The 21,021-nt window shown below is 39.0% G+C and overlaps 1 protein-coding gene across 3 annotated transcripts in view; it reads left to right on the top strand.

The window, feature by feature from the left end:
- EML4 (EMAP like 4) overlaps nt 1-21,021 on the top strand; it is a 401,831-nt gene that overhangs the window by 367,119 nt on the left and 13,691 nt on the right. For all 3 annotated transcript variants that reach the window (XM_033936381.1, XM_033936379.1, XM_033936380.1), the window contains 3 exons: nt 424-512; nt 8,467-8,564; nt 13,728-13,815. In XM_033936381.1, the coding sequence (XP_033792272.1) occupies nt 424-512; nt 8,467-8,564; nt 13,728-13,815 (275 nt within the window). The remainder of the gene's footprint in view (nt 1-423; nt 513-8,466; nt 8,565-13,727; nt 13,816-21,021) is intronic.

Here is a 21,021-nt window from a genome sequence, read left to right as displayed (position 1 = left end):
GCGATCATTAGTCTTTTTTTTTTTTAAACCAGGCTGATAAAAGACTAATGATCGCTCACAAAACAAAGAAGGGTCACCTAACCAGTTCAATGTAACGTTAGGCCCCGGCAAACCGCTTAAAGTCCCCTCCCCCCAAAAAAATATATTTTGATTGCTTAAATAAATAAATAACAACATTCAAAAGAGAGGCAACACAACAGCGATATTCATCAGTTTTATATGGGAAAGTCTTAGTTTGACATTATATTAGAGGACAGTGTAAAAGAAAGGAAAATATTTCATTTATTATAAAGATTTATACTAAGCAATTCAAGGTACAATAAATAAGCAGACCTTCAAGATCCAGCATTCTTTTACAAGCTTTTATTATTATTATTATTATTATTAATGCTGTGTGAATATTGTTATTTTTTTTTCTTGAAGGTGGTTTGTTCTGGATGCAGAAACAAGAGATCTGGTTTCTATACACACAGATGGAAATGAACAGCTCTCAGTGATGCGTTATTCAGTAGGTAAGAGAAATTAACAGCATTTTGGTCTGGATTCTGTATAGGACGCCCGGGATGGGCATCCTATACAGAATCGGACCTACACAGGTGGATCAAGAATTAGTTGGCAGGTAGGAAGCAGAGGGTAGGAGTGAAGGGCCACTACTCGGAATGGAGGAGGGGCACGAGTGGTGTTCCGCAGGGGTTGGTGCTCGGACCGCTGCTATTCAATGTATTTATAAATGATCTAGAAACAGGGACGAAGTGCGAAGTAATAAAATTTGCAGACAACACCAAACTATTTAATGGGGCTAGGACTATAGAAGACTGCGAAGATTTACAAAGGGACTTGAACAAACTAGGGGAGTGGGCAACAAGATGGCAGATGAAGTTTAATGTAGAGAAATGTAAAGTCTTGCACGTAGGACACAGAAACCCATGGTACAGCTACACGATGGGAGGGCTGTCATTGAGTGAGAGTACCCAAGAAAGGGACTTGCGGGTAATAGTGGACAAGACAATGAAGCCGTCAACACAGTGCGCAGCGGCCGCTAAGAAAGCAAATAGAATGCTAGGTATAATCAAGAAGGGTATTACAACCAGAACGAAAGAAGTTATCCTGCCGTTGTATCGGGCGATGGTGCGCCCACATCTGGAGTACTGCGTCCAATATTGGTCGCCATTCCTAAAGAAGGATATGGCGATACTTGAGAGGGTTCAGAAGAGAGCGACACGCTTGATAAAAGGTATGGAAAACCTTTCATACACTGAAAGATTGGAGAAACTGGGGCTCTTTTCCCTGGAGAAGCGGAGACTTAGAGGGGATATGATAGAGACTTACAAGATCATGAAGGGCATGGAGAAAGTGGAGAGGGACAGATTCGTCAAACTTTTGAAAACTACAAGTACGAGAGGGCATTCAGAGAAAGGGGACAGGTTCAGAACCAATGCTAGGAAGTTCTTCTTCACCCAGAGGGTGGTGGACACCTGGAATGCGCTTCCAGAGGGTGTGATAGGACAGAGTACGGTTTTGGGGTTCAGGAAGGGATTGGATGATTTCCTGAAGGAAAAGGGTATAGAAGGGTATAGATAGAGGATTACTGTACAGGTCCTGGACCTGATGGGCCGCCGCGTGAGTGGACTGCTGGGCATGATGGACCTCTGGTGTGACCCAGCAGAGGCATTACTTATGTTCTTATGTACACCCGCCTAAAATAAATCTAGTTCTGTAACCGACGTCCATGTAACAGATGCTGGTTACAGAACTGGGTTATTGTGGACGCGGCTGCTATACTTATCGTGGCAGGAGGGAGCCCAACCCCTCCTGCCTGTGATCTCCGTGGAGGGGGAGTGTCTTTGGGCAGGAGGGGTTGTGCTTCCTCTTACCGCAATCATTCGAGGAGGGGGAGCACTGGCGACCGCTATACTTTCACAGCAGGGAGATCCCTTGCCACAATAAGTATAGCGGCTGCGTCTACTTACAATGTAGGCCCACATTTTGCTGGCCTACATTGTTACGTGTCTCCTGCTGGCCTAGGGAGACGTGTACGGCCGCCTAGGTTTGCCTAAGGTTCATACGGCTGCCTAGGTTCGCCTAAGGGCTTGTGGGCCTCCCTAGGCTCCCGGAGGCGCCTTCAATATAGGTGGCCTGCCTGGGGAGCTTGTTTTTGAAAAAAAAACATGCATCCCGATTGACTGATGATGCCTACAGCTGCCTACAATCGAGATGCAGTTTGCAGAATCGGGGCCTTTATGTTTAGCCCACTTGTATGTTCTGATTTCTGGTCAAAGCAATAACTCTCTGTAGAGTTATTTAGAGAGAAGTGTCTTGTTCCACTTTGACTGAGTCTCATTAAAATGTATTTGCATGAGAGCCACTTCTCCTCCTCTTCAGCAGTCTGTCATAGTCTAGGGTGATTAAGAGCACATGAAAAGGCATGATGCCCATTACTTATAATAATTTTGCACTTGTATCATAATTCATCTCATGCTGCCAACTCTATATAATGTGAGGACACTAGGCAATTATACTAGTGCAGTGCTGATGAAAGAGAGTGGTTTAAGTGGACATCATGGCTGCTCTAAAAATAGGTACCCACTTTATACCCACTGCTGGTGCAGGCCAATAAAACATTTTACAAAAGTAACAAATCTCTTGATAGAGGAAAAAAAAACCCAGGGAAACCCACTTCTCCATGGGAGAATCCAAACAACTCGTAAAATACACAGTGGAGGCAAAGATGGCATGCAAAAGGTAAACATTTATTCTTTAAATAAAAAGATATGATTTCTGTTTTGGCCCAGACGACCTGCCTCAGGGGTCCAAACAAATTATTTTAGGCTCAATCATCATAGTACGGTTTGTCTTTGATGTGAATTAAGAACATAAGCAGTGCCTCTGCTGGGTCAGACCAGGGGTCCATCGTGGCCAGCAGTCCGCTCACGCGGCGGCCCAACAGGTCCAGGATCTGTGTAGCAATCCTTTATCTATACCCCTCTATCCCCTTTTCCTTTAGAAAATTGTTCAATTCCTTCTTGAACCCCAGTACCGTACTCTGTCTTATCACGCCCTCTGGAAGCGCATTCCAGGTGTCCACCACCCGTTGGGTGAAGAAGAACTTCCTAGCATTGGTTTTGAATCTGTCCCCTTTCAACTTTTCCAAATGCCCTCTCGTTTTTGTAGTATTCGAGAGTTTGAAGAATCTGTCCCTCTCCACTTTCTCTATGCCCTTCATGATCTTATTGGTCTCAATCATATCCCCTCTAAGTCTCCATTTCTCCAGGGAAAAGAGCTCCAGTTTCTCCAGTCTTTCAGTGTATGTAAGGTTTTCCATACCTTTTATCAAATGTGTCACTCTCTTCTGAACCCTCTTGAGTATCACCATATCCTTTTTAAGGTACAGCGACCAATATTGGACGCAGTACTCCAGATGTGGATGTACCATCGCCCGATACAACGGCAGGATAACTTCTTTCATTCTGGTTGTAATACCCTTCTTGATTATACCTAGCATTCTTTTTGCCTTCTTAGCGGCTGCTGCACACTGTGCTGACGACTTCATTTTCTTGTCCACCATTACCCCCAAGTCCCTTTCTTGGGTACTCTTACCCAATAACAGCCCTCCCATCATATAGCTGTACTTCAGGTTTCTGTGTCCTACATGCAAGACTTTACATTTCTCTACATTGAACTTCATCTGCCATCTCGTCGCCCACTCCCCTAGTTTGTTCAGGTCTCTTTGTAAATCTTCACAGTCCTCTTTAGTCCTAACCCCACTAAATAGTTTGGTGTCGTCTGCAAATTTTATTATTTCGCACTTCATCCCTGTTTCTAGATCATTTATAAATACATTGAATAGCAGCGGTTCGAGCACCGACCCCTGCGGAACACCACTCGTGCCCCTCCTCCATTCCGAGTAGTGGCCCTTCACTCCTACCCTCTGCTTCCTACCCGCCAACCAATTCCTGATCCATCTATGTACGTCTCCTTCCACCCCATGGTTCTTCAGTTTCCGAAGTAGGCGTACATGGAGTACCTTGTCAAAAGCTTTCTGGAAATCTAAGTATACGATGTCTATGGGGTCCCCTTTGTCCATCTGCTTGTTAATTCCTTCAAAGAAGTGCAATAAGTTCATTAGGCACGATCTTCCCTTGCAGAAGCCATGTTGGCTTGTTATCAGAAGTTTATTTCTTTCTAGATGCTCATCGATGCTGTCCTTTATCAGTGCTTCCGCCATTTTCCCCAGAATCGAGGTCAGACTTACCGGTCTGTAGTTCCCCGGGTCACTTCTTGATCCCTTTTTAAAGATGGGCGTAACATTGGCTATCTTCCAGTCCTCAGGGATCACTCCTGTTTTCAGGGATAGATTGCAAACTTGCTGTAATAGTTCCACTATTTCCTCCTTTAGTTCTTTCAGAACCCTTGGGTGGATTCCGTCCAGGCCCAGCGATTTATCAGTTTTTAATTTTTCTATCTGCCTGTGTACGTCTTCAATGCTTACTTCCATGGATGTTAATTTTTCTGCTTGGTCTCCTTTGAAGATTTGTTCAGGTTCTGGTACGTTGGATGTGTCCTCTTTTGTAAATACAGACGAAAAGAATATGTTTAGTCTTTCCGCCACTTCTTTCTCCTCCTTTACCACTCCCTTCCTGTCTCCATCATCCAGTGGTCCGACCTCCTCCCTAGCCAGCTGCTTCCCCTTAACATTTCTGAAGAACGGTTTGAAATTTCATGCTTCCCTGGCTAGCCTCTCTTCATATTCTCTTTTGGCTTTTCTAACCACAAGGTGACATTCTTTTTGATACTTCCTGTGCTCTTTCCAGTTCTCCTCGGTTTTGCCCTTTTTCCATTTCCTGAATGACTTCTTCTTATCACTTATCACTTTCTTCACATCTTTAGTTATCCACGCCAGGTCTTTTGTTCGACCCTTTTTGCACCCTTTTCTGAATCTGGGGATATACAGATTCTGCGCTTCACTTACCGTGTCCTTGAATAAAGACCAGGCTTGCTCTACAGTCTGCCATTTCTTTTGAGCTGTTCCTAAGTTTCTTCCTTACCATTACCCTCATCGCTTCGCGTACTATGGTTGTTAAGCCTAAGATAACTTATCTGGACACCCGAGGCAGACCTTTTGGGCCGAAACGCAAATCATGTCGCGTCTTTTTATGTAAAGAATAAACTTCTACCTTTTGCATGCCATCCTTACCTCCACTGTGTGTTTTGCATTGTTGCAAATCTCCTGATGACACATGTCTAAGAATTGACTGGAAAGGCAGATTTCCTTCTGCATATTCAAATGCCAAAAATGTACTTTATTGGAGTCTCTTCTATAAAGAAAATATCCTCATCAAATACTAGTGTAACAGATCACATATGTGCCTGCAACATAACAAAACAGATCTTACAGAACAGTTCACAAATTGAATAATAAAACTGGAGACAAGTCCTCCAAATAAAACAAGAAGATACTAAAAAAAATATTTTATAACTGGCAATATTAGCTTTCTTGAACAACCATGTTTTTAAAAGATTCTGAAATTTTTGATAAATCGTATTGTAGTTGAAGCTTTATCAGAAGTGAGTTTCAGTGTTTGACAACAACAAAGCTGAATGTTGTCTTAGAGGAAGAGATAAGTTTAAATAAATGAAAAGTATTAAAAGAAAATTTGTTTTTGTGTACAAGCCTGCTTAACACACACACAAAAGTAGGGGTGGACCAAGAACTTTCCTGCGTACAATTGTGTAAAATATAAAACACTCTTTTATTGGCAAAGCACTGACAGATAAAGAACCCAACACGGGACGGTGTTTTGGCAGATAACCATCTGCTTTGCCAAAAAAAGTGTGTTTTATATTTTATGCAATTGTGTGCAGGATAGTTCTTGGTCCACCCCTACATTGTGTGTGTTTTTGGGCTTTGCTACCCAGGGGTTTTCTCAAACCTACTTAACAGCAGCCATTGAGCTGCTTTAAATTCCCACACACTGGTAGGATTGATAAAAACACCTGTAAATGTATAGTGTTCTATAATTTATACTTGTAACTGTGTGGTTCACCCAGACTTCACATGTACGTTCACTTACAAATTACATGCCATCACATTTAGGCACCATATAGCAGGATATTGGCATTTACATACATGTGCACATGTATGACCAGAATACAAATAGATAAATAGATAGGCAGACAGACAAATGCATGTTTTGTTTGAACCCCCCAAACCCCTAGATTCTTTATTTGATGCATGGATTTATAGAATTGCGCCATTCCAACATCCAGATGCTAAGGGTTTCAACTTTGGCATGGGACTGGGCTCTAAGCGCTGCTCTATAAGAGGTCTTAACACGGAGTGCCCTTCGTAGAATAATGCTCTGTGCTGACTTATTTCCGGCATCCAAATTTGAATGCCATTTACTGCATCCTTGTTAACAAACCACCCTGCAGAGCAAATCTGCACGAATGGATTGGATTGGATTTATTGGATTTGATATCCTTTCATTTAAATAAGTATTAAGCGGTGAACAAAAACAAAACCCAACATAATTCATAACATTCTACAACAAGGTGCCTATGTGGCAAGTAGGTGTGGCTATGGATGGAGTTTGTGCGTGGATTTAGTTAGATGTCTCTTTCTTAGATGCTGGTATATTAGGACAAGAAAACCCCAGCTTAACATATCAGCACCTAAGATTATAATAATAATAACTTTATTCTTATATACCGCCAACAATCTTGCAACTTCTAGGCGGTTTACAATGAAGAGAAACTGTACAGACAGCGAATTACAGAGTATAGCATTGAACATCTAGTGATAGTAACAGGAGAGTTACACGGTTTCACAATGTGTATTACACGGTTTCACAATGAGTAGCATTATACAGTCGACGATATTCTGAGCATAAATAGGAGAAGAGAAAGGAGATTGCGCTTTGAGTTACAAAGATGCAAGACTGCGAAGGTGAAAAAGATAACATAAGATGTTGATGAGAAGTAAGTACATTTGAATGAAGGACGGGCACCAGTGGGAAAAACTGGTAACAATTAAAGATAGAAATTTTGGCAGAAGAGGGTAGACGGACTCCTTGGGATGGGAGGAGGCTCCGATTTTAGGGGAGAAGTCTGGCTAGGTTATAAACAAATTATGACACCTACCAGCACCTAAGTCCAGTTAGATGTCACTAAGCACGATTCTACAAACGGTGCCTACCTTTGGCGACATGCAGCAGGTGCCGCTTTCCTAGGCACCTATTGAGTTTGGCACCATTTTTTAGAATCTGGCCCTCTGAGTTTGGGCATCCTGACCTGTGTAATTCTAGGATCTTGCCTTGCCAGATCAAAAGAAAATTCAGAGGACCTACAAAAAAAGACTACAGTACTCCCCCGAAATTCGCAGGGGTTCCGTTCTAGGAACCCCCGCGAATTTCTAAAAACTGCAAATGCGGTTTTTCATCTGTCAAAAGGCAGGGGAGGGCAGCTGGAGCGCCGGCGGGCAAAGAAAATCACTCGCGGTCTGCTGTGATTGAAGACTGCTCTTCTGAGATTTCAACTAATAATATTCATGGTGCATGTGCTTTTTGCAATTGAAAAAAAGGTTTTCTGAGGAGGTAATGGAATGTTACGCTTAATGGTGGGGGAGGGGGAACCCCAGCATTCAAATGTATTCATACTTTTTTTTTACCCTTTTGCCACTGGTTAAACAAAGAGCAGGTGAAAGGTACATGGATGCTTTTAATTCAGTTATTTTTTTTTTCTCCTTACTAATTTTCAGTGAGAAAAGTATATGTATTAAAAGCATCTGCATAGTTTGCAGCAGCATGAGCTATATGAAAATTGCCCTCTTGAAATACCAAGTATATTTCATGTAGACAGTATACCTGGACCTAGATCAGCAAGAATGGGAATAGGATTTGATTTATGACCTTTTCATATTGTTTGAAGGAAAGATACTTTCAAGCTGCAACATTAATTAAATCCCTTTATTGACGTTAGAAAAGAATAGAGGGATATTTATGTCATGGTTTTATTCTCTTGCAAGGTATTGGTTGGTTGGGTGGGGGGAGGGTTTTTTCTTGCTGTGGGGATTTTGATTAATTATAAATGCATATATGAATAATGTTGATTGTGTAGATACTGTACTGCATTTTTGTTAACTTTGGACAATTAATAAAGATTTAAACAAAAAAAAAGAAAAGAATACCTGACAAGGCACCGTGGGTTCTTCCTTGGGCTGCTACAGGGGTTATCAACAAAACAATATCCTATCAATAATGGAATATTCCTTTACCCAACAAGAGTGCCAAGAGGTATTTTTCTCTCATTCATGCAGAGAACCAAAAAAAGAAGAAGCTTACGCTCCTTTATCTGACAAGCATGCTTATTAAATCTTAACACAAGAAATATAGTCTGTCATTTCATGTAGAGAAATGATTAAGAATCGTTGACTTTATTGAGTTGCTCTTTCTACTGTTTATTTTCTAGATGGCACCTCACTTGCAGTTGGATCCCACGACAACTTTATTTATATCTACACAGTGTTGGAAAACGGAAGAAAATACAGCCGATACGGAAAATGCACTGTAAGTCATACTGTGAAGAGAACTAAAGGATATTAGGTGGCGAGAGATGACATAGTTGCTTGATCATGAAACTAATTTTACCATTTGTTTCCTGGGCTTGGCTTCCACTTCCTGTGTGGCCAGGTAGGAAGTCGCAGCCATTGGTTCATGCAGGATATGTGTAATCAGGGTTCCGAAGGAAGCTATGGTGTCTGGGTCCCTGGGTCCACCCATGACAGTTACTCCAGTAAGCAGATAAGGAAGATTACATGGAATTTCCCCTGTTTATGAAAATAGCTATGAATGAAGGGCCTGATTCTGTAAATGGCGCCTAGGCTAGGCACCCTAATCACAGATGCCTAGCGACGCCTAAGTTATGTTGGCTTTTACAAAGCTGCAGTAAAAGTTTGTACCACAGGCCAGCGAGGTAAATGCCTATGAACATCAGATTATTTCGTCGCCGGCCCATAGAAGAATCCTCTACCACAGCTTTTTAAAAGGAGCCCATAATTCTGTGCAGAAATAAATTGGTTTTTAAGAGGTAATTGAGCACACCATTTAGGGCTCCTTTTACAAAGGTGCACTGGCGTTCTTAGCACACGCACCGGAATAGTGCGCACTAGCCGAAAAACTACCTTCTGCTCAAGAGGAGGCGGTAGTGGCTAGCGCGCGCTGTTCCTCGCGTTAAGGCCCTAACGCACCTTTGTAAAAGGAGCCCTAAAAACAGATTTAAAAAATTATCTTGATGATCAATTTAGGTTTCATGCAGAATACCATGCAAAACCTAACAACACCTAAGTCAGGGTGCCCTGCAACACCTAAAGACACCTACCTGAAAAGTAGGTATGATTAGGGGTGAAAAATAGGCACAGTTGACGTAAGCGTCTTAGTTAGGCACTGGTAAATTAAGCCAGGAATTTACCAGTACCTACCACTAGGATGCCTAGAGATGCCTAAGCCTGCTTGGGTGCCACTTGGTGTGATTCTATAACAAAGGATGTCTAATGGTTGATTGACAACCGTGCCAACCAGTGCCTAGAAATTAGATGCATTTAGGTGCCATTTATACAATCAGGCCCGAATTGCTTGTGTGTAGAGGGCTGGTTCTGATTGAACAGGAAGCCCAATGGAGTGACAAGCCAAACCTAAATTATTGATGCACAGTACCTTGTAGACGTCTTTGCGCCGTTTTACATTTTTTAAAAAATTAATTTGGAGTCTTTGAAAAGGAAATAGGTTCAACATAAGATGACTCGTATCTGTACTAAAGAGTGGACAAAATAAATCTTAAACCCATGAAAATAGTCCACCAAGCTAAGGAGACCAAAATTAGAACCAAAGGTAGTTGGAAAAATAATCAGTGAAAAACAAAACAAAAGAAAAGCAAGACATTCATCAACCCCATATACCACAATCAAGAATATCGGATATTAGATATCTTAACCTGTAGCCTCCAAGAAATATTGCAGCTCTGATAATTCATTGAACCCTTAAATCCTGTTAGTCCTGCTTTCAAGGAAAGCATAACTGAAAACTTGCCTCCAAAGAAGTTATGTGTTAGCAAAAAAAAAAGGAAATTTCTTCCTCCTAAGCTGTGTGTATTTAAAGATGGCAGGAAAGATCTAAAGTCCCATCCTCCCCCCCCCCCCCAATAAAATAGACATCTGCATACTCAAATGTAACAAAGCCTTTTTATTTGTTTATGAATTTTTTTTTATTTATATACCATCTATATCTAGGCGGTTTCCATATAAAACATACATAGCATAAAATTAACATTACTAAAAGCTGAGTCTTCATGACATTTCTTGCCCACTTCCATCTATTGCCTGTACAAATAAAAATCTTTCCTTACAAATACAAATAACTACATTTTCAATCTGCCTGCTCATGTCTTGCATTTGGGCTACTAGGCATTCACCTTGGATCTAGCTCAAACATGGGCAACTCCGGTCGATGAGGGCCGGAATCCAATTGGGTTTTCAGGATTTCCCCAAAGAATATGCATGAGATCAATTTGCGTGCACTGCTTCCAATTCATATTCATTGGGGAAATCCTGAAAACCCGATTGGATTCCGGCCCTCAAGGACTGGAGTTGCCCATGTCTGATCTAGCTGGTCTGTGGTCATCTCCATTAAGCATCCATTCAAGATTAGGCAGTTCTGGTCACAGTATGACTTTGCTCTGGCTAGTGGGTACATGCCTTTAGTTGTACAAGTATCATATGCACTACCCTCAGAGACCAGCTCCTTTTTTGCAGCCAATATGGGGACATGGAATCATTCCTACAACCTGAGTTGATGCCACACAACGTCATCATAGTATTGCATTCATGATCTGGTTGTGAGAAGTTATCTTCTAGACATGGTGAAACTTTGTCCTACCCCAGCATGCAAGCAAAATAATGAGTAAGAGTTGACCTTGTGAGATGAAATAATCTGTCCATTGCATAAGTATTGCACAAAAATGAGCAGAAAATCCAAGACCCAGCCCTATTTTTTTTTTTTATCACCCTGGTAGTTTGAAAAAATTTGAACTTTTATTTTGGAAAGCTTGCAGCTTGATACCACTGTGAAAGTAATGCCTGCTCCCCTTCTTTTAATTCCTTGCTCCCCTCCCATATCCCCATCTCTACCCTCCTCTTCCCTTCCCGTGCTCCCTCCCTCCCCTTCTCTCTCTACGTCTTCTCACCTGTCTCATCTTCGAATGCCTATAATTTCATTGTCCTGTAACTTTATTGTGAATGTCAATTGTAACCCGTTCTGAGCTCCTGGGAGAACGGGATAGAAATCTAAATAAATAAAAATAAACAATCCTCCTTTTCACCTTATTATGTATCATTACTGTAGCCCTGGTCTGTGCTTCACCTTTCCATTCTTGTTGATATACTCTATACTTGGGGTTCTGCTGCTGCTCTTACTTTTTTGGGTTGGGTGGGGTAAACTAACTTCCACCTTGTCCTCTAAACTCCCTAGTTGGTGATGTCATGAGGGACAAAAAGTTGGCTGGGCCAGAGCTGTAGAACAGGACCCCCATTCCATCATCTATGCTCGATAATTCAAGGCGGAAGGTATAAAGAAGAGCTATTGATTGCATCATGCAGTAGGATTAAGCCAGTAATGGAGGAAACAGCCTTGAAAGACTGCAGGCTTTAGGACATGCACATATATTGTCAGATGTCGTCCAGCTATCTTTGGCATCAGACAACCTAGAGGGCATAGGTTTAGGTCAAGGCTTCATCCTGTTGACACTGAACATTACTGGAAAGTTAACTATGCAAGCCTTTGAATATTGATCCTAATGTCCCATGCAAAAATATTATAAATTAGATGAGGAGCCTGAGGGTGGTTCCTAAGATGGTAAACTTTGCTTAAAAAATTGATTTAGAGGCAATCAAGAGATAAAGTTTATTCCAAGGCAAGGATGATTATCAGTGGAGGTCTCAGTTTATATTTGAGTCTTACTATTACTATTATCATTTCTGTAGTGCTGCTAGATAGATATGTTTAATGTACAGCCCTGCGTAAGAGACAATCTCTGCTCAAAAAAACTTACAATCTAAATAAAACAGGACAAATAAGAGGGAATTTCTCAGAGGGAATGATAAAATCCATCGCAGGCCTCTCCCCGGGCCCACGTTAAGCCCTGCTGGTCCAGTGGTGAGCAAGGGCAATCCTATGCTCGTGCAGTTTCACTACTCAAAATGGCTTATTCAAGTTCCCACAGTAACCTCGCAAGAGTTCTACAAGTTCAGTTTATATTGGAGTCAACTTTTTTCACCCCTTTTTGGGAGAAAGTTACCTCAGTTTATATTCGGATGGGTTTATATTCGAGTATATACAGTATTCTGCTCAACATTTTTAAGGGTTAGTAAATAAAAGATTTGTGATTTTTTACAGAAAATACTAAGATCTTTAGGAGACGGACATTCCATATGGAGTAGAAAATTTTTGTGATCTAAGAAATATAGGCAAAAATTAAAAGCTGCTAAAACATACCTTTAGACATTTAGCCCTAGAAAGTAAAGTACCTGATGGCAAGTATACTACTGATATGTAACAAAAAGAAAGGAAGTCTCACAGTGATCATATCTAATAATATAGTCATAAAACAATGTGACAGGGCAGTCAGAACAGTCATGTTGCATCGGAAGAGAGAGACAAAAGGGGATGGAAGAAATTATTTGAAAAATTGGAATACTGTGTCCAGTTCTGAAAGCCATATCTCCAATGAATATAGAAGCAGTTTATGGAAGAGATGCCAATTTGTGTAATTTCAGGCCTTTTAAGCCAGTGATTTCCAAACCTGTCCTGAGGGACACCCAGCCAGTCAGATTTCCAGGATATATGTAATGAATATTTATGAGTTAGATTTGCATGCACTGCCTTCATGGCATGCAAATATAACTTCATGAATATTCTCTGTGAATGTCCTGAAAACCTGATTGGCTAGCGTTCCCCCAGGACAGGGTTGAGAACCACTGCTGTAAACTCTTAAAATTAGATTTTAAGATCATGAATTTTTACACGGTTTTCATATTGCTTAAGAAGAAAGAATTTTTAAGCGGAAAGAAACTTCTAGAATATAGGCCCATGATATGGAACTCCAAGTACGTATAGAGAGGATTGGTATGCAGAAGTATTTCTTCCAAGAAGGGTAGAGGATACATTGCACTGTTAGAAATCAAGACATGGCATAACCACTGAGATGTAAGGAAGAGACCATAGAGGTGAAGACCTGTAAGGGTCTGAGCTATAGTTGCTGTCATATTTGTGACATCAGCAGAGTGAGGAAGAAGATGACCACTTGTTACAATTCAAAGTTTATTGTGCATTCTCTGAGGAAGCCGGTCTGGCGAAACACATCAGTACCCGATACTGCATGCTTTTGAAGATCATTTCAGCAACCTCAACTAAGTACCACAAAGGGATTTGAGAAAGTTTATAGTTTTCAAAGAAACAAAAGGAATGATTTATTGACATAGTGTCTCTAAAGACTGTTTGCTATGCAATGATAGACCAAGGAAGCTGTATTTAGGGGTTTGACCCTGTTTGTGGTTTTTCTGCCTGACAACGGTTTTGAGCACTTCTCAGTCATCAAGAGATTAGTGAAAGTACAGGGATGCCTTTTGTTGTTTAAATACTTTTATAAATAAATAATGGCATACTTTTTGTATTTTTTAGGGACATTCCAGCTACATTACACATCTTGATTGGTCCCCAGATAACCAGCACATCATGTCAAACTCAGGAGACTATGAAATATTATACTGTAAGTATAACATTTAAATGGCCATGAGAAAAAAAAAAATTGGGTATTACCATCTTGTGTTTATGAAATTATGTATAAAAAAAAAAAAAGGTTTGCTGACATTCAATTTTTTTTTTTAGCCTGGTAGCTCATGATCCAGGTATAGCTAACTTTACGGAAACCAGAGGCATAGCCTGACTCCCAATTTGGGATAGGCCTCCCCACTCAGCATCACTATTCACCACTCCCCCATTGCAATCGGAGGGGTGGCTTAACTGCATTCCTTCAAGCCCCAGTACCTTTTAAATCCTCTCTGCCAGCAGCAACTCACACCATCTTCTTGCACCAGCCCTGAGCCTTACCTCTGATGCAGCTTCCTGGTCATGTGAACAGGAAATTGTGTCAAAGGAAAGCCTAAGGGCCAGTGCAAGCAGTAGGTATGAGTCCCTGCTAGCAAAGAAGAAAAGGCTTTAAAAGGCAGTAGGGGTTTGAGGGAATGAAATTTAAGAGATCCCGCATTGCTGGGGAGGGGGAAGGAGACATGCCACGAGTCTTTGGCTGGAGATGCTTGGGGATTCCCACTAGCCACATCACCGCTCGATGGGCCTGCATTCAAAAAGGGTGGGCCTGGGCACACCCATGGTTACATCATTGACAGAAACAAGGCTGCAAGTTTTAGCAGACCTAGCAATAGGTATTGGCAGGGATCATTCTTGATTAGGTTTCCCTTGCCATTGGCATCCCACGGAGCTCTGCCCTTTCCACTGTTGGTTTAACTTGTATTTAGTTTTAGTCTTTCAACTTCTAACGAAGTTTGGGGTTCAGTACTAAGTGCATACAGAAGTCATTCAAATCCTTTTTTCATACAACAGTTTCGTTTGTGCATGTCCTAGATAGTGTGGTTTGTTTAAGAGCAGTAGAGGGGTGAATGACTGCCAAATACTTGCAATTAAGAGGGCAAACCCAAGTTGGTGTTTTAAAGAAGGAGTTGGGGTGGAGGACCTTCCTAAGTCATTCAAGTAGGGCCTTCTAAAATATGAATTTCATCACAAATTTGTAATGTGGGAGTGCCTTTGAACTCCTTGTTATCTGTGGGAAAAAAACACGGGAAATGTGGAATTCTGCTTTTCTAAGCTGTTTGCAAGCTGCACCATTTCTCTCTCCTGAAGATTTCAGAGCTGTTTTACAGCTTTTAAAATCTGAAGTGTTGTAGGTTCCTGTATCTGGGGCTACCCAATATCTTAATTAGATTGTTGAACAGGGGGGGCGTGGCTTTGGAGCGGAACTAAATGGCTGGGTAGTGGAGTTGCTCTGTGAAGACAAGCTATTTGACAGAGATCATAGCCAGAAAAAATTCAAATTTCACTCTGAAAAGTGAGGTAGAGGTGGATAATGGCTTCGGGAAAGCAAAACAAAAATTTGGCGGCGGGGAGCAGCTCAGGAAGCGGGAAGCGATCGAAACTTGATACGGCTTCACCGATGTCAGTTCCGTTGCCGCCGGAGGATGTAGAAAATAAAGACATAATGAAGGAAATACAGGCGGTAAAGGAAATAGTATTGGAATGCGCTAAAAATATAAAAGAAGTGAAAGAAGAGGTGGTATGTTTATCAAATAAACTGCAAGCAATGGAATTGAAAGTGGATCAAATTGAGAAAAGAGTGGAAAAGTGTGAGGAGGAAAGTATAAAGCACATGGAACACAGTAAGGAAATTGAAGCACTGAAAAGGGAGCTGGAAGATTTGTCCAATAGGGAACGAAGGAGCAATTTAAGGGTGCTTGGGGTCCCGGAGGGAATTGAAAAGTCGGATCCGATTGGATTTTTGATTAATTTTTTGCCCAAGGTGCTCCCGATGCAAAACAAGTTTCCATTGGAAATAGAACGTGCACACAGGGTCCCAACGAGATTATCAAACAGCCAAAAAGGACCACGTCCACTGATCTTTAAGCTACTTAGATATCAACAGGTAGCTGAAATAATTAAATTAGCTAAAGATAATAAAAACTTAAAGTGTCAGGATTCAAAGATTTACATAGTGCCTGACTTTGCCAGAGCAACGGCACAAAAGAGAAAGCAGCTATTAGACCTGAGACCACAGCTGAGAAGTCTGGGAGCTAGATATGGGCTCATATACCCGGCAACTATGCGGGTCACTTATAAAAATAAAACTTTGAATTTTGATACTGCAGATAAACTTAAGGAGTTTTTGGAGCAGTGTGAATCACCAATGGCTACTTAATAGAGACTTGGATGGAAGTATTTGTGTTCTTGGTTGAAATGTTTATTTTTGTTTGGAAATTTCTATGTTAAAGGAAGAAAAAAGAAAAAAAAAGAGTTAATAGGATTCTGAAGGCATGGCTGCAGTTGGATTTCAAATACATTCCACATTCTATCTTGTCATGAGGCAAATGGAATGTAGCCTGCAAGAGCATAAGAGATGCAATATTACAGACCTTTTAAAGGACAGAAGTTAATAAGATGGATTGTACTGACTTGCTGTTTGGACAGACAGACTGAGAAACGATAGAGGATTGTGCAAAACAGATTGAAGGAAATAAGTTCTAAATAGTATTGAGAAGATATAAACTACAAGCAAGAGGACATTAAATAGAATGGATCTGCAAACAAGATGAGAGTTAGACTGTGACTTTGTAAGCCTTACAATTTTCATTTGCATAAAAGGGGAAGTCAGCTGTGATATATGGAATAAGACATTGTAATGGAAATTCTCTAAATGCAGCAGAGGATTTTTTGAAGATGGTTCTGGTATATAGTTGACCTGACCTTAAAATAAAAATGACAGCTACAATGGTAAAAAAAAAAAAAAAAAAAAGGAACAGGGTTTGTATATGTAGAATGTGAAGGATCTATGATTGGCACCACAAGTTTGAAATTGTGGTCATTGTAAATCTTTATGCAAAACAATTGGAAAGGAGATTTAAGGTGGATCAAAAGATGAGACTGAGAATGTATAAACAGTAGTGTGAGAGGATAGAATTTGATATGGATCTGCAAGCAAGAGGAGATTTGAAATGAGACTTTATGAGACATATAGCATCTTATTACAAGAAAAGGAAATTTGTTGTTATGTATGGACTATAGTTTTAAAATTGCAAATCTATTAATGCAACAAGAGTCATAATATTGTTGTTTGGGATAAAAATTGGTCTGAACTTAATATAAATAATGGTGGATATACGAGGAGATTAAAAAAAAAAAAAAATTAATTAGAAGTTTTGGTAAAAGCGAAGGATGTAGGAAAGTTTGGATGTTATAATATAAAGCATATGATATAAGAGAATGTTGTGAATGGAGTGGAAATTAAAAGGGTAGCAAATATGCTAGTGTGGAAATGGGTATGGAATGTTAGGAGGGTTATGTTAAAGGGATAAAAATTGTTGTTTTGGGGAATTTATTGACTTTTTGAATAGGAAAAGTTAGGAAAAAAGATTTCCATTATATATTTAATAATATTTAAAAGTGATATTTAACTTGAGGGAATGTGATGTAATCTGACATGAAAGATGGATGTGGTTTGGATGAATGTAATTTTAAAATTTGGTGTGATTATTTATGTATTTCAATAATATCTTAATGGAAATGAGTGAGTAGAGAAGGGAGGGTTCATGAGAGATGGGGGAAAGGAAAGGAAAAAAAAAAAAAAGAGGTAATCCTTGATAAAGAAGTCTTGTGTGATAAAATGATATTCATTTTAATATGATAATGATCTGGCTAATGGTTTTAAAATTATAAATATAGCTTGTGGGGAGTTTATCTATTGCCTAGTCAAGGTGTGCGTTTCAAAGTTGGCAAGTAATTTAAGGGAGGGATGGGAGGGGGAGGGGATTAAGAATATGGGAAGGGGTATAGGGGAGGGGATGGGTTCTAATAATAATTTTAAAAAGGGGAAAAGAGGTTATAATATTGATGTGAAGAATATTATTGATTATTGTTTTGATTTGATATAATGACTTTAAAAATTTTTTCAATAAATGTTAATGGTCTCAACCACCCGATAAAAAGGAAAAAAGTATTGCTATATTTAAAAAAACAAAATGCGGATGTCTATTTCATACAGGAGACTCACCTTAATGGAGATGAATCAAAAAAGCTAATTGGTAATTGGGTGAGAGATTGCTTTTTTGCACCGGCGGTGGGGAAAAAAGCTGGGGTAGCAATTTTAATAAATAAAAAATGTTCAGCAGGATTTAATATGGTGAAAGCAGATAAATTAGGAAGATGGGTGCATGTGAACATGAGTATGGGCAATAATACTGTGGCGCTATTTAATGTGTACGTACCTAATTCGAATCAAATTGAATATTTTAAAACTCTACAACCAATAATTTTACCACTGGCTGCTAATAATTTGATAGTAGCAGGAGATTTTAATGCTGTTGTGGACCCTTTATTGGATAAAAAACCTAGTAAAATTTTAAAATCTTTAGGGTTGGATAATTTTATAAATTCTTGCAATTTAAAAGATATATGGAGAATTCTTCATTTTAATGATCGAGATTTTTCATTTTATTCACATGTTCATAAATCTTTTTCTAGAATTGATTATATTCTTGTTTCTGATGGGCTAATACAAGATGTTACACAAGCCTCTATAGAACCAATAATTTTATCAGATCATGGAGGAGTGTGGATTTCTTTAAATTTTAATGACCCGGATAATGGTAGGCCTGTATGGAGATTTAATAATGCATTGCTTGCATATCCAAAATTTTGTGAAGAATTTCAATTAAAAATGGATGAATATTTTCAAAATAATATTACAGAGGAAATATCTACAGAAATAATATGGGATGCTTTTAAAGCAACGATGAGAGGGCAAATTATATCATTTTCAGCTTATTCTAAAAAACAATTAAATAAGCAATTTACGGAACTGGAACACGAAATAAAAGATTTAGAATTAAAATTGATTAATAAGTGGGAGAATTCTACGTTGCAAACTTTATTAAAAGCAAAATATAAATATAATGAGATTTCTTCTAATTTGGCTAAAAAAAATATTATGTGTCAGCAAGCTTTGTATTATGGTAGTTCAAATAAGGCGGGAAGATTACTGGCTAATTATCTTAAAGTGAAAAAAAGAAAGATGAAATTGAATGCAATAAAAGATGAAAAAGGTGAAACTCATTTTCAGATTGGTCCTATTTTAAAACAGTTTTTAAATTATTATAAAAACCTGTATTCTTCTGAGTCTTATTTAAATAAAGAAAAAGATGGTATAGTGTTTTTAAATAATATTGAAGGTCCGAAGATTCCTGATCATATAAAAAGAAGTTTGGAAAATCCAATATCTTTACAAGAATTACAAACAGCATTGAAATCTCTTAGAGTAGGGACCGCTCCAGGTGGTGATGGTTTTACGGTAGAGTTTTATAAAGCATTTCAAAATACTCTTTTACCTCATTTATTAAATTTATATCAAAATCAACTAAAGAAAGGTTGTATATCAGGCACTATGGCAGAATCATTAACTATTGTTTTGCCGAAGCCAAATAAAGATCCCATGTTGGTTTCAAATTACAGGCCTATTTCATTGATAAATGTAGATGGTAAATTATTAGCCAAACTTTTGGCTACGCGTTTGGCAAAAGCTCTTCCTCACATAGTTGGTATGCATCAAACAGGGTTTGTTGCTCAGAGACACTCTTCTAATAACACCAGATTGGCATTGCAAATGTTATATTTAACAAAAGAAATTGGAGATCCGGCTTTTTCTGTGTCTCTAGATGCAGAGAAAGCTTTTGATCGTGTGGAATGGACATTTATGTATCAGGCCATGGAGTGGTTTGGTATTGGTTCGGGATTTATACAAATGATTAAAACTCTGTATAGCTCTCCTGTTGCTAGATTATATATCAATAATAATTTTTCTGATTGTTTTAAATTGCAAAGGGGAGTTAGACAGGGATGTCCTTTGTCTCCTTTACTTTTTGATATAGTGCTTGAACCCTTATTATTAGCTATTCAACAAGAGGAGGAGATACAGGGTATACCGCATAAAGATAAAGAATATAAAGTTTCTGCATATGCGGATGATATATTACTTCATTTGAGGAATCCGGAAACAACCATTCCAAATTTATTGGTTTTGATTGAAAGATTTGGAAAGTTTTCAGGATATAAAATAAATTGGACTAAATCAGAAGTTCTTCCTTTAAATGTGCATTGCACAAAAGGATTATTTGACTCATTACCTTTTATTTGGAAAGAAGAAGGAATAAAATACTTAGGTATATGGATAAAAAACACGCTTGATGAGACAATTATAATGAATGAAAAAAGTTTATTGCAAAAAGTAACAGAGTTATGTGAGCAATGGAATCCTTTACATTTATCTTGGTGGGGAAGAGTTCAAACTGTCAAAATGATGATATTGCCTGTGGTTTGTTATCAAATGGGAATGATACCAGTTTTTTTTCAGGGGTCTTTTTACAAAAAGTTAAATAATATTCTTAGTAAATTTATTTGGCTGGGTAAAGCTGTAAGAATTGCTCTAGTGACTTTACAAAAACCAATTGAGGAGGGAGGGGTAAATTTTCCAAATTTTTATAGGTTTCATCAATCCTATATATTGCGCCAAGGTATGTATTGGGTCCTCCCAGAACTCATGGAGAAGCTTCCAGATTGGTTATGGTTGGAGTGGCAGCTCATGTCTCCTATCAGGCTTCGTCATCTGCTTAGCATTAAAATGCCTAGAATAAGGAAAACCAATAGGATATTAATGGACACATGGACAACATTAAAGTATGTAAACAACTTAACTCCTATTACTATTCAAAAATCTACTTGTCAAAATATATGGCTGAACTCCAAGATACAAATAGGCGGTTTTATGATTGTCTGGAAGGATTGGATTGAAGCAGGAATACGTACTTTAGATGATGTTATTAATGATGGTAAGCTGCTGGAGTTTTCACAATTGCAACATAAATTTGGACTTAATAAAAAACAAAGTTATAAGTGGTTGCAATTGAAGCAGGCTATTCAGGCAGGGTTCCCTGAATGGAAGTCTTTAAATACTCATTTTACTCTAGAATTCTTATGCTTCCAGGCAGATTTTATGGGTCACCAGGCCGCACAGTGGTATAAAACATTATCTGGATATTTAAATAAAAAACCAAGGACTGTACTTAGAGATATTTGGAGCATTGAGATTAAGCATCAAATTAATGCATCTCAATGGCCACGTATTTGGTCTTGGAGGATA

Source organism: Geotrypetes seraphini, chromosome 3 (genome assembly GCF_902459505.1).
Source record: "Geotrypetes seraphini chromosome 3, aGeoSer1.1, whole genome shotgun sequence".
Classification (NCBI taxonomy): domain Eukaryota; kingdom Metazoa; phylum Chordata; class Amphibia; order Gymnophiona; family Dermophiidae; genus Geotrypetes; species Geotrypetes seraphini.
Note: the sequence above shows the minus strand (reverse complement) of the source record. Positions and strands in the feature narration are given on the sequence as shown.